This window comes from Xiphophorus hellerii, chromosome 5 (assembly GCF_003331165.1).
Source record: "Xiphophorus hellerii strain 12219 chromosome 5, Xiphophorus_hellerii-4.1, whole genome shotgun sequence".
Classification (NCBI taxonomy): Eukaryota; Metazoa; Chordata; class Actinopteri; order Cyprinodontiformes; family Poeciliidae; genus Xiphophorus; species Xiphophorus hellerii.
In genome coordinates, this window is record NC_045676.1 from 3550298 (window position 1) to 3565311 (window position 15014).

The 15014-nt window shown below is 37.2% G+C and overlaps 1 protein-coding gene across 5 annotated transcripts in view; it reads right to left on the minus strand.

Moving 5' to 3' along the window:
• The window catches only part of inpp4b (inositol polyphosphate-4-phosphatase type II B), a 199897-nt gene that overhangs the window by 3803 nt on the left and 181080 nt on the right, over positions 1 to 15014 (minus strand). For 3 of the 5 annotated variants that reach the window (XM_032563681.1, XM_032563684.1, XM_032563685.1), the window contains 5 exons: positions 13415 to 13555; positions 12284 to 12381; positions 11379 to 11491; positions 8354 to 8508; positions 505 to 695 (listed from right to left, as the gene is read on the minus strand). In XM_032563681.1, coding sequence (XP_032419572.1) covers positions 521 to 695; positions 8354 to 8508; positions 11379 to 11491; positions 12284 to 12381; positions 13415 to 13555 — 682 coding nt within the window. In that variant the 3' untranslated portion in view covers positions 505 to 520. Of the gene's footprint in view, positions 1 to 504; positions 712 to 8353; positions 8509 to 11378; positions 11492 to 12283; positions 12382 to 13414; positions 13556 to 15014 lie in introns of those variants that run through there. The other 2 variants (XM_032563683.1, XM_032563682.1) reach the window with 2 other exon arrangements.

Consider the following 15014-nt stretch of genomic DNA (forward strand, 5'->3'; position numbering starts at 1 on the left):
GTCATGTAGAAAAGTGTACATACTATTTTAATGATCAATGGGAAAATCTTTATTGGCACACCGATAATCAAATGGTTTGATGGTATTTTGATGATTTATCTTTAGTGATGAACTCTACAATTAATTTAAAACTATAACAAGAAAGTCTTGCTGTTGTTGATGGTTTCAAAGTTTAGCACCTAGTCTATTGTTTTCAGGAGGAAAGATTAAGCTGGAAAAAAGTAGGAAAAGTTAGAAAACTGTAACCTAATCAGTGTTGACAGAAAAAGCGAGAAATAAAAGAATGGAACCGCTGTGGATGCTTTACTTTTTTTTGTTCTAACTAAATGAAAACACAAAGTAATTTATCTTTTGTTAACGAAAGTTGTCAAGTTAAATTTGGCTTCCCCAGTCCAATCCTGCACCCACTTATGCTAATTAGCCGCTCACAACGGTTCTTTTAACAAAACCACAAAATCTCAGGAAATACGCAGCAGAAAACAGAGGGACAGGCGCTCACAGAAATGATGTTGTTAGGATTTTATTGATATTTTGCAAGCAGAAAAACAAGACTTAAAATGAGCCACACAACCAGTAAGTGGGAGCTAACAAGCAGCAGGGCAATGGGATAAAAGTGTCGAGACGCTGGTTTGTTTTCCGTCACGGCACCGGCCTCGGGGTCCTCCCAGTGCCCAACGTCTCCCTGGGAAAGCCGACTGCAGAGACGCCCATCAGAGGGGAAACAGAACGGACAGACAGATCAAAACGCTGCAGGCCTGGTGCTGTCTGAGTGGATGTTCTGGCCCTAATTGATTGGTGGAGAGGCTTGGCGCGCGGGCGCCAGAACACCCACTCAGACAGACAGCTATTAGCGCAGACTGATGGTTAGAAAAGCAGCAAGAGAGAAGCATTCTGTGACAGATGGAGCGGATGTGAGAATCATGCTCAACAAGACCTGAGCTGTGACCACACTGCAAAAACACAAAGTCTCACCAAGTATTTCTGGTCTAGTTTCTACTGCAGATATCTTGGCACACTTGAAATAAGACAAACTAACTCACAAGTAACTTTTCAGCAAGACATAGGATATTGTTCTAAGTAAATAATTCCTTAATATTGATGAAAAGGACTATTTCTACAGGCAGATTAATTCACTAATGGAAAATGTGTCTTGTTATGAGTGCAGTCATCTGCCAGTGAAACTCAATTTTAAGGATTATTGACTTAAAATACCCTTCTATATGCTGCTGAAAAGTTACTTGTAGGTTAGTTTTGTCTTATTTTAAATGTACTGAGATATTTGCACTAGAAACCTCACCAAAAATACTTGGTAAGATTTTGTCTATTGCAGTTGATGTGATGATTGGATGGGGGATGGATGAAGGAGGCATGCAGATTAAAATGTAGGAAAAAAGTATCAATCCTGAAACTCAAACCTGCTAATAAACTCTTGGACTGTCTGTATAATGAAGACCCATTTCTTTTCTTAATTTTTAACTACATACATAAAATAAACATCTACTGCCGTTAAATTTTACTGAGCTGCAAAACACTGTGGTTGCTTAAACTCGACTTTGACCTGTAGCATAGAATCTGTTCGTTCACATAAACATTAATTTGTTCCACTGCCAGCAGAGCTAAAAGTTTGTTTTGGGTTTTTTTTTATTATCACAGAGCAAAACAACTTCCTATTCAGATAATCAGCACCTTTGAACCAGCTGATTGTTTTCTCAAAGCTTAAGATGAGAAACTATAATTTTTAACAAAGAATAAAGACATTATCCATCATGATTTTACCATCAAATCCTTGTTTTGGGGGTTTTTAACTGAGAAAAAAAGGAATGGGAGTCTGATCATCAGTCCTCCACTGCTGTGCTTGAATGGGATGTCTAACCCCGCCCACATGGCTCCAACATGCTTATCTGTCCTAACTTGTAGTAAATCTGATCTATAACACATTATGGTGTAAGAGTGAGCTAAAACTGTCTGTTATTTACATTTTATTACGTTGCAACCACAAAGTTCAATCTATTTTTTTCTCAGACTTTATGTCGTAAACAAACACAAAGTAGTGAATAATTGTAAAGTAAAAGACAAATTAAGATCAAATAGAGGTCGCTACCAATATTCGATGACTCAGAAACAATTTTCCAAATTTTTTTCTTGAAAAATATAAATCATTTGGATGTAGATCTATCCACTCTAAGGCATGAATATCCTTTGACCTTTTTAAATCGTATCTCTCTGTATTTTTATGGTTGTCGTCCGGCTGGAGTTAGACCCTTTGTCCTAATTTCAAGTCTTTTACAACTCTAATAGGTTTCCTTCCAGGACTGTCGTGTATTTAACTCCATCAACCTTCCTATCAAGTCAGACCATCTGCTCTGTCCCAGCTAAAGAAAAGCATCTCTACAGAATGATGCTGCCATGATGCTTCATGGCAGGAGTGGTGCATTCAGGGAGATGTCCAGAGTTCATTTTGTGCATTTTGTCCACACTTTGTGCGCGTACGGCAAAAAATTCAGTTTTGGTCATATTTTACAGGAGAACGTTTCTCCACATGGTTGCATATTCCCACTACATGGTTTGTGGAAAACTATAAATTAGATTTCATCTAGCGTTCTGTCAAAATGGAGTCACTACGAGCTTCCTGGTTGCTTTTCTGATGTGCTGCATGGTGGGTTTGCATGTTGCCGTATTTTTCCCAATATTTGGACAAGTTCTCTCTTATGTTGCAGATGATTTTAGAACATGAACCTGCTTTAATGGTCTCCACAGCTTTCTCTTTAAATGCAATGAAAGCCTTAAAAAAACGGCTGGATTTTTTTTGTACTGAGATTACTGAAGGTAAGTTGGGTTAATTTTATTTTGTGGTATCAGAGTAAAGGGGGCTGTTCACAATTGCACACACACCTTTTCAGATTTCTGTTTGCACAAAATGTGACAAATATGTGCGGCTTTACTCTCATTTCACAATAATCCAAACAGTTTGTTGATTAATTATAAAATTCCTGCCTTGATGTGACGAAAAGTGAAAAGGACAAAGGGTGTGGAGCCTTTTAAAAGACACTGTGTATTGTTTCATGCCAGATGTAATTAACTGTTATGACACAAAGCTTTATTTCCTGTGAGCTGTTATATGTCACCGGTGAAGAAACACACCTACAGCTCACAGTGAACCAGTCCATCCAGTCTGAAATCAGATGAAAATACCAATTAAACTAATCCTGTCAGAAAAATTAAGAAATTAATTACACTTTTATTTATTTATTTTTTTCTAAATGAGTATCTGCATGGGCTGCAAACTAAAGCTTTAAAGTTTCTTTTCTTTTCTTATGAAAAGTTCTTGTTTGACGTCACTGGGTGCTATATTATCTTTGCTAGCCTACAGAGAGTATAAATGATTTACAGACGTATTAATGATTGGCATGCCAGCCTCATATGGCGTGTCCGCACACAATAAACATAACACGTCTTTAATCATAATTGATGTTTTGGTTCCATTGATTCTTTCTTGCTTTCCTCTCGGGTTCTGGAAAGTTGTAACTTCTTGGTCATGCAGGAGATAGCAATGCTAAGTGGTCTGTTCCTCTCGCCTCTCCTTTTACCTCTCATCCAAAAGGTTTTTTCAGTTCTGATCCAGTTCTGATCCAGTTCTGGGTTAGGTCAGAACAATTACAGCTCTAATTGTAACAGTACAATTAGATGTACTGTAAATGTAACAGTACAATTAGAGCTGTTAAGGTCAATGACAGGGTGGATAAGGTCCTATTCATTTATTTAGTTGTCACCTGTGAAAAGCAAACATATGAGTTGTGTTAGTCATATGCCTCTCAAGGTGAATGGTTGAAGATCCACCTTGAAAGGTGAGTCAGGCAGCTCTGTAGGTGTTAGAAAGTTGCAACCTGAGGCCACCTGCTTTGCTTAATGTTGGTTTTTCAAGCTGAATGTGGATTAGTTTATTTCACTCCTTTCTCTTACAACCTGTCTTCTCTGTGCAAAAAGTTCACTTGACTGTCTTCCTTATCGTTCACTGTTTTTTAGACACTCAATTATGCAATAATTCTGTTTTTCATTTATCATTTCTTAGGCACAGAGTGTCTTTTTAAGTCTGTAGATGCCTTAATGCAAGCCCAGTCATGGTATGCACCTGTGTACTTTATCCTCCCTTCTGTCCTGATAAAGAGCTGCTTAGCTTGACGCTGCAGAGTGCTAATCACTGACAGTTCATGTTCCAGTGGGCAGTGAGACTCAAAGTGCTGGTCTGTGTAGGCTTCAGTGTTGAGGCTTCAGTTTCTCTCAGTGTGTATTAGACAGTCCAAAAAAGGTAACTTGTTGTTTTCGGTATCACACCAGCCCAGTTCAGTCTGCTTTAATTGAACTTAAATTTGTTTCCCTAAAAGTCTGGTTTGTATGGGGAGGTATGAATGTTCATACGACCCAAAAAAAAACTAAACAAAAAAAAAACAAACACTGATCCACCTAGAAACCTTAGTTTCGGTTCGGTTGAATGAACTCCTGCAAATACATATGTGAACGCCAAGCAGACCAGAGACCGGTCCGAAAGCAGAAAGCAGACAGTAGAGCAGGGCATTCTGGGTAAATACAACCAAACCAAGCACACAAATCTAGCGTTAGAGATCTAGCGGACTATCAGGTGAGAAAAGCTGGGTGTTGCCTTCTTAGTTGAGGAGTTCAAAGATCATTCTTTGGCTTTGGTGTGGAACCAGATATCTACATATCTAAAACCGTGACTACATGTTGTAGTCATGTGGTCACCTGCTTTCCTCTATGTAGAGACCATCTACAATGGGTGAACTGGGAAACCCTTGACATATCCATGCTTGTTTTTCAGTGTAATATCTCTTTCCATGTCTACACTGACAGTACCCAACTGACAAGTGACCTTAATCCCAAGTCCAGACTAGGTAATATTATTAAACGCATTGTGGAAATTAGGAACCAGTTGGCGTAGATATAACAAATATTATTGTTTTTGTTTTTCCCAACTTAATCTGAAGGTTTCCAGTTCAGTTTGTCAGTGTGTCCTCCTACATCAAACCCTGCGCTAAAAATCTCGGTACTTGTCTGCATCTAAGCAAATTATTTCACTAGTTAAAACCAGTTATTTTCATTTCCTTATTATAAATAAGGCATATTCTTTAGTGAGGCCTTAAGACTGTCCTCATTTACACCCTGCTAGATAATTGCTGCTGGGTCTAAATAGGTCTGGTCGGTCCTCTTCAAGGCTCTTCAGAGGCATCCGAAGGAGAGATCATATTACACCAGAACACTTGATTGTTTTAAACCAGTAATACTCTAAACATTGAACAAATAATTAGTTCAAGCAGTTAAAAACCTTAATTGATTCAAACATAATTAGTACTTTGGAGTGCTCGGGAAGCTCACTTATCTTAATTATCCATCTGCTCTGTTGTAATTCACCGTGACCTGAAAGTTAAAACTTACATTTCCTACCCAAACATTACTGAACGCAAACAAATTAAAATTCAAAGGGCAAGCTTTTTGCTTGTTAGTTCAGCCACTTGTTTATTGTCTGATCGCTGCAGAGTGCGCTCAATGAACTACAAAATCCCCGCTTTGCTAATTACATTACATTGCTCCCCAACATTATGTTTCATTATCCGAGGGCAAGAAAATGGTCAGTTTTAAACGGTTGTTTTCAGAATCGCTTTTTGTAGGCAAGAAGTTCAGAAGCAATTTGACCTTCATGTTTAACTTTGCACCGAGTGTTAAGAATGATTACTGTTTGGTCTTCACACAAAGGATTTGCGTCTGGTTTGAAAGTCCTCCTAAAATCATGCATTCATGGGCAGAAGAGGACTGAGCCACTTTGGAGTTAATTTGTTGAAGAAAATCATCAGCAGGAATTTTCTAAAAATAAGCTGCAGTTGTTAGTGCTGGACCGCAGTTCCAGAAAAGGGAAAGGAGGATTAAGTCATTTCCTTCAGTGTACAAGTTCTGCATACAACTAATCCTGCACCGTATAACTGCCCTCATCCAAACAATAAAACTTTTGTGGCCACATTTGTAACAGTTCAGAATGTAAACAAATCCTTTTCCATCAGATATAATGCAGACTTGCAAAAACTATTTCACTTCATGCACACTTAGCTGGGAAGCAAATCAGAAAATAACAGACAATTTGGAGGAATGACATTCTGATGATTACACTCCCTACACTGGGAGTGAAAACATGAGGCTTTAGCTGTTGGCAAGTGTGGACGAACTCAGGGAATTATTAATCCATGTAAGGGAAACATGTTGTTCCAGATCTTTGCAAAGTTGTAACATTCCCTGCAAATTATGGAGTTAAATTGGGGGCATAAAGTTTGTTTCACATTTGTTTTTCAGTTTCAAATCGTTTTTTCTTTTGAACAAACTGTAGCTCCATAGCAAATGATCAGCACTTAATCATTTAGAGGACAGACTGATAAGTCGCAAAACGGGAGTAAAATGACTACAGACCCAGATTCCTCCTTGATTATGTGTGTAGTAACAATTCCTTCCTCCAATCGCTACAATCCTAAAACTTTTCTCAACTGAGCAGTAAATATCAGCCAGTTAGAAACAGGGACTGGACTTTATGGACTGTGCTAAATGGAAAACAAGTTTAACGATTAAATGGATCATCAATGATCAGTAATTATCTCTGTAGCATTTAATAGAAAATATATATATAGAATAAAGTTTTCTTTCGTAACTGCGGACACAAAATTATATTTTAAGCTCTCCTTTTGAGTTTTTTATTTGACAATTTTAGGCTGAGATCAGCATAAAAAAAAACAACAAAAAAACATTTTATTAACGTGTTGCACTGAATGTGTTTACGGGTCTAAGCCAAACTTTTGGTCTCCACTGATTGGATTTTGTGCTTTTTTAACTGTTGAAATCTCTTGTCATGCCGCCAGCCTGCAATCAGCAGGCTTGACCAAGTGTTTATCACAGGTACTAGATATGTGCACTTCCCAGATTTTTCTCAAATGGATTTACAGTTGAATCTTATCAGATCTGAGCAGACGTGGATGTTTACCCTGCTGGCGTACACAGATGGGAAAGGGAGCAGAGTCCCTGCAGGAGCTAACAGGAAGAAGCACGGCTGACTTTGAATGTGTGAAGGACGGAGCAGATGGTGGAGGAAAAACATCTGATGGTGATAAGTTCTTAGGAGAAGGTGCAGAGGAGATGTTTTTGATGGATGGTGTGGGTGCAGGGTATTACTTTAAATACAGATGCTGGCAATAACATTTTGACTTCAGGTTTATTGGATTATTCCTCCAACCGGCCAAGCTTCAAATCAAACCAGGTGATTATTTTGACTTTTAGACTTTTAGAAACACCATGGAAGTAATTTAAAAAGTTGCAGATCTTCTTCTGGATCTTTTAGCTGTTACAGTACTGTGCAAAAGTTTTAAATCATATCTTATTTCCAGATATTTTGGTCTTTTAGATAATTTTGATGAATTGGTTAATAATCTTTGACTACTTTTTCTCTAACTTACTTTGCAGTACTAGTACTTCTTAAGTATTTACAACGTACATGTTTCTCCTTTTTTTGCTTATCTGCCACATTTAAATGTTTCAGGCACTGAAACATTTATTACTATCATAAAAATACAACCTGAGGAAATACAAAAAGCCATTTTTATATATTAATTTATTATTATATAAGGTGAAACACAATTTATACCACAGCGACCCTCTGAAACCTAACAACTGGTTGTACAACATTGGTGGTAGAAACTGCCGTCAAGCAGCAATGAGTCTTTTACTCACCATAATGCTGCCACCACCACATTTGACTGTCAACATGTTTTTCTTTTTTCCAAAAATACTATGCTAGTTTTAAGACAGATGTAACAGCACACACACCTTCATGTTTTTTGTCAACCTCCAAAGGAATTTAAAAGATACAGCTCAGTGTGGTGTGGTGATATGGAAAGCTCCTATTTATGCCTGAAATGTTTCATGTAAGGTAGTTTTGTTTTATTTCAAGCGTACTAAGATATTTGCACTAGAAACTGGACCAAAACGTTTTGGTAAAAAATTATGTTTTTGCAAAGAAATTGATGAGGACCAAAGTTGACAAGAAAGTCTGATTCACAAAAATGAAATCTTTAGAGCTTTTCCACAGCACTGTACATGGAATACTAATGGTTTGTTGCCAGGAGTGTTTAGGAAACCTGAAACTGAAACTTGTTCTCTTGAAGTTCTGAAGGTTGGAGAGATTTTATCCAGTTTCACAAAGCCAACCCAACCTGCATGAGTGCCGTCCTGTACCTTGCTTGGAACCAGCTCTGGTAATACCTTGCACTCGGTGAGGTGAGAAAACCTTTTTTGACTTGAAACTCACCTCCGCATGCAGTCCAGAGCTCGGACGAAGAAGTCCTTGCTGAGCTGGTGTTCGTCCCTCAGTAGGGCGCACTGCTCTAATGTGACAGACATGGATGTTCGGTCTTTGGCACTTTTACAGCTGGTAAATCGGATTCCGTTCAGCCTTCGGCAAATCTGGCAAAAGGTGGAGATGAAATTACATGGATCATTACAGAAGAAAATTATATTTTCTTGTGTAACAGTAATTTCTCTTGGATGGATAAGTCCTGTTCCTGTGTTCATTTTTTGTCGATGTTGCAACAAGTCCAGCAGTGGTAGAGTAACAGGTCTGCTGTTCATTTCTTACGTCAATGTCATGAAGTTGTGTGGACTTGTTTCTCTCAGCACAGACTAAAACATTTCTGTTATGTCAAGCCTTAGGTTTGAACCCATTTAAATAAAATACCAGGTTGAATGATGTTTAGTTTGTTCCCGGCCTCTCGGCTGACTGAAAGAAGGGCGCTGCACTTTTATCTTGGCTAAAAAATCTAATTACATTTTTGGACATATTGTGGTCATTAAAAATAAAGACACAGACAGTGGAAATTAAAGGAGCGCCACCCATCACTCGTAAGGCCTTTGTCCATAAGCTTAAGTTCAAACGGTTTTGGCGCAATCTGCTCCAGACAGATTTGTGATTTTATGGCATTCCATATTTTTAGCAACCCTGCAAGCATCACATCTCTTGGAAGAACGGGGATCCAATGAAGAAGCAAGAAACTGTGTAGTTCTAGTAAACGTCCTCTCAGAGTTTTCCAGAACTACATAGCAGTTTGTCATGATGTTTACATTATTCTTTGTTTGGGTTTTTCTGTTCAATAAAGTTCATGTGTGGATACTGCTGTACATCTTTTGACTGCATAAATCCAAAGGTTGCACATGTTTAAAAAAAAGTGCCGAATATAGGTAGATTTGTACCAGGGGAGAAACTGCAGGTTTTTGGCCGATCTTCGATTACCGATCTTTAAAAAGCTTGACCTGCCGATTCTGATTTTGGTCAATACCAATTTTCTTGTCTGAAATATCGCTTAATATAGCAAGAAAGTCATTGAATCTGAAACAGTGGAGTGACTATTGTTAACTGTAAATGAGCAGACACGACCTGGTGGGCCAGCACAAGAGAACAGTGGTTGATTTTTAGATCTTTGCCCAGGTAGACAAGATGGGCTTCACATGTAAGTATCGGCCAATCACCGATCTCTAACACAGCTGGCTGATAAATCGGTGCACCCCTAATTTGTATGTTTAGCAAACTAATCAGCAGATCGGAATTGTCTTCAGTATGTTTGGGTCACAAGTTAATTTCTATTAAAAAATATGTGGGTTTATTTCAGTCAACCATAATAACAACCAAATGAAGGATGAATGTGGCAACATTTCAGGCCTTAATCTTAACTGCTTGATACTTTTGGCCGTTTGTTTTTAAGGCTGAAAGAAATATCTATGGTTATTTGAGTCCATCAAAATCAGAACCCAAAGTTCTCAATCACCAAGAGTCGATTCAATAATCAACTCTTGGCGATGCTTCTGGCTATGAAGAAGCATCTTTATTAAGGTTTCACTGTTTTAAAACTAAAGCTGGTAAAGCAGCTAACTGTATGCTAGCAGCCTGAGCAGATAACCCAAATAAAAGTACCAGTTGTACCCGTTTGAAATAGTTGTTACTCTATAAAAAGCAGGACTTGAAACAGAAAACATCAAGTGCTAACAGGTACAACACACTTTGACCAAAATGTATTTGCTATTTATTTCTTTTAAGAGGCTGTTTTTAGGGATGACTTAGAATTCATATGAAAAATTATCGGACTTTGTGAAAATACATTTTAGTTATTTTAAGTGTTATCTTAATAAAAATTAACTTGGGCAGCAGCAGTTTTCTCCCTAATGCCACTGCTGATATCGTTCCATCATGGCATTGAGTTAACCTTCACCATGAAGCTCCAGACCAGCAAATTGCCATAAATCGTTATTTTATAAGACGGTCACACTTGAGGATGATCAGTTAACCAAGTGAACATAACTAGCACCATCTGGCTGCTACTTTCACCCCTTTACTTTGATGGAAACAACAAGATTTTCTTTACATACTGCAGAAACACAAAATCTCACCAAGCACCTCTGTCTACTTTCTAGTGCAAAGACACTTGAAATGAGGCAAAACTAACTCACAACAAACTTTTTAGCAAGATATAGGAGCTTGTTTTATGTAAATAATCCTTAAAATTCAGTTTCATTGTCAGATTAGTTTAATTATAATATGGAAAAAATATCATGTTCTAAGTGCAATAATCTGCAAGTGGAAATACTATTTTTTTAGACCAGCATTAATGAATTACTGACTGAAAACAAGCTCCTATATCTCTCAAATAAGTTTCCTGCAAGTTAATTTGGTCTTATTTCAAGTGTGTGAAGAAATCTGAACTAGAAATTAGATCAAAAATACTTGGTAAGATTTTGCAGCAAATCTTATACAATCAATAGTACAATAAAAAAAGTAGAGTGCATGCTGTTCTTATGCCCCAACACTTAGAAGACTGAACCTGATCAGTCTTTAAATTGAGAGGACAAAGCCAACCCATGATCAACAAGTCAAAGGAGGATTGTGGAAACAGTGACAGCGTGAGATTGATGTGAGATTAAGAGATAACACTGCCAATGAAGCATTCACTGCAGGCTGCGGCCTGCGCTTCTCACTCACTTCTCACACAACATAACTTCAATTACTTTAATGTAGGTGTCATAAGGACACACTTAACAGTCCACAAGCACAAGCTAAATATTGCTATATAATGAAGGTCAGGATCCATACCGTGTTCTCTTCCAAAGTCAATCAATCTTGGTCGGATTGTTGATTGTCTTTGGCTCTGTGCCCTTTTAAGAAGGGAATAAATCAAGTGTAGCATAAGATTTGTATTTTTGCCAAAAAAAGCCTCCTAAATCTGTCATACGCTTGAGAGAAAACTTCCTTGACAGCAAGAGAAAGTTTGAATAATAACCAAACTCACAGTTCCAGCAATCCACAGTATTTCAACGTTCTTCCTCTTCTTTGTGATTACATTCTGGCCCAGCGTTTCAAGTAATTCCTTTATGTCAGTCTGTGTCTGAAAACATGGTAGACCTGTTTGTAGCAAAACAAAACACAGTGTTAGAGTTAAGAAAGCTCAGAACGAGAGGATGCATACTGATAAAACGGCTAAATCCAATTCAAGTCATGTTTTAGTCTCTTTAGAGAAGTTTCTGATCCATTAAACAGTTACAGACTTTTGACCAAATTATTGCTCGTTAAAGTGTACAAACTTTGTAAGTAAACTAAAGAAGGGATTAATAACACTGCAAAAACATGAAGTCTCAGTATTTCTGTCTTGTTTCTAGTGAAAATATCTTAGTACACTTGAAATAAGACAAAACTAACTTACAAGTAGCTTTTTATCAAAATATAGGAGCTTGTTTTAAGTCACCGACTCCTTTATATTGACAAAAATGTACTAGTTTCATTGGCAGATTGTTTAACTAAAAATACATTTTCCTGTGTTATAAGTGAAATAATCAGCCAGTGGAACCAACACTTCTTCATCAATATTAGCAATTATCGACTCAAAACAAGCTCCTTTATCTGGATGGAAAATTATTTGTAAGTCGGTTTTGTCATATTTCAAATGTACTAAGGTATTTGGTAAAATTGTGTGTTTTGCAGTGTGTAAAGCACTCTAAACATGCATGCCTGCTGTTTCCAGTTCCTTGTAATAAATATTAATTCCATGCAGTCAGAAAAGGTTTTAAATCTTTGACACCAGCTGTTTTACTGCTGGATATTGAGTTGAAACATACAGTGAATCTGAAAATCTTTAAATTTGTGGTGCAGTTGCTTTTAGCTTGAAAAATGTGACAAAACATACGAGTTGTCCCTTACATTCTAGTGGCACCTTTTCTCTTAATGTCTTGTAATAAGCTTCTAAAATCTCAAAGTTCTTCTGGTTTATTCTTTCTTGTAGAGAGATATCGCCGAACCTGTGGGAACCAGAAGGAAAAAATATTGACAGAATTCAAGTTCTTTGACTTAAAAAGATACTTCAGATTTTTTTTAAAAACATGGTTGTGTGGAGACACTAAGAGGAGACAATATCTATCTTGTGGCAGATGAAAATGTCTTTTCTATAAAACTATTATTTCCCAGAGGATGGAGCTACATGCCAGATAAAGTGGGGATTTTTCCGACCTCAAAATAAATTCGGTCTGGAAATGCATAGCGGTAATGCAACAAGTTTTAGAAAGTTAAATGCGATTAGACATCAACTTATTTTGAAAACAAGCCACTAATTAGTGTGAGTGTAGTTTAGAAGTTTATAAAGCTGTATTCACATTAACTGTTTTTCAGACAGTAGACGTCTCTCGGTCATAGCCACGCTTTGACAAGCTGTCAAAGGAAAACCGTTCTGCTGGTAAGACACTACCTGCGCTTCCACTCCCCATAAAATTACGCAAATTAGAATTACAAAAATAAATTCACTCAATGGAAACATGACAATTCAGAAAAAAATCATGCTTTTCGAAAAAAGGTTTTTATTGAAAAACATGATTGATTTTTAATGTCATCATGGGAACAAGCTTATTCACGTGTGATTTTAATTACATTGCTTATTTAATGGAAACACCACAATTGCAAAATTGTGTTTTATCAACATTAGCAGAATATCAAAAAGGTTTTTAATGGAAACACAGATAGTGACTGCTTGTAACCTCTCCAAAGAACCCCACTTCAAAAACATTCAAGGCTTTAAATATTAGTGATTTAAACCAGTAAGATATGCACTGACGAAAACAATGACACCAATCTACATAACGATATCTGGGTAGTTTTATTTTTCAAGGGAATCGAAGATAAATTATAAGCAGCTATGAATATAAATGTAAGATTCTGTGAATAAAAACATGACAATCACTATGAATCACTTGTAAAACGTCTGATATAGACTGCATTAGTTTGCATATTGATTAAAGACGTGTGTGTGTATGCTTAAGGGAGAAAGAGTAGCTGCAGTACCTCTCGGCTATAGTTTGTTGCTCATTGATGCCAACGTTAAACAGAACGGGGAAAACTCGCAGAGGCCTGCCCTCCTTGATCTCTTCTGGCAAGGTCTGAAAAATCACTTGTGGTAATGGCACTTCGACAGTGAAGTGGTCTCTAAATACAGAGAGAGAAAAGATAATTTAGGAGAAATTCAATATGTTCTGCAGTTCTGATGGACATAATGCCTTCAGGAAGTTGTAAATGTGACACCTGAGTAAGGTGTGGGCAAGCGCTGGAATAGAAACGGATGGTCTTCGTGCTTCAGAGGCAGACATGAGTGTAATTGTGTGAAACCGCCGTCAGCACTCTGAGTATTCAGCCAAGCCGCTGCGGCATTATAAAGCTACTTCTCTCCTATGTGGATTAAAGTTCACGTAGTTCAGAAGTGAAAATGACTTCCTCATTACTGCCAGTAGCCGACTGCTGAGTGACTTTCTTCCTTTTCCAGCTCTCATGCAGATTTTCTTGCCCTAAACATCTCATCAGTTAAGCTGCTGTAAGTCGCTACTATGCAGTTTTTTTCTCTCCATTTTTACTGATTATCCTTTGAGCTCTCTAGTTATATGAACAAAATAACCTCTTATATGTAAAATACCCAGTAGGGGTTTTACCTTAATACACATTTTTATATTAAATATTGTTCCTGTTGGAATCCTGTGTTGCTTTGGATTTTTCTTGTTTTTTAGTTTTTCTTTATTTGTTTGCCTTATGTCTGTTTTGCTTAGTTCAGTCTGCTCTCAGTTCAGTTGAGTTATGTTAATTATTAATTCCTTATGATTAGTCATTATTTGTTACAGTCAGACTTGCTTTTCTGGTATTAAACCTCCTCTATTTCACTCGCTCCTTGCTGGTTCTTTCTGTTATTCTCCGGTTCTTCTCTGCTTTCCCTGTCTCCCTTTAGATTTTGTATTTTGTTGGATTTCTTTGATTAAATCTTTATTTCATAATAGGCCCCTAGAATCTGCTTGCATTTTGGTCCAACCTTGTTCCCATGCCATGACGGGTCCAATACTTCTGTTTTTTCACACATTTGCCACTTTGCCTTCCTTTCTCCCCAGGAGACAAAAACAGCAACATTTATTTATTAAGGTAAAACATGACTTGAAATGATGAGGTAATATATATGTATATATACATTTTTAATATTTCAACATAATCTTGTAAAATGAAAAAGTGAAAAAATCTAACTACAAAAAGATAATTTACACATAAAGTGCAGCTAAGTTTTGTGAAACTAAAGGGGTGAGAAGGATGAATTTATCCACATTAAACAAAAACAGGCTCAGGAAAGTATACAGAACACAGTTTATAACAATCGTTGACTGCAGTTGTTTGTGAGCATAAAGTTGACCAGATAAGAAAGTGCTTATGCATTCACTGTCAGTAGAAAATGCCTCCTGACATCTACATATCACATACTATAATTAGTTCCAAATGTTTTTTACTTCCACTGCACAGAAAAGTGAAGGGAAGAACATTTGACTGCATAAGTGTTTTTTAAATTCCATCCGCAGCACACAGCATTAGCTTGAAGAGAGGTTTTGTGCTCTTGTGAGGGTAAAAAACACAATAT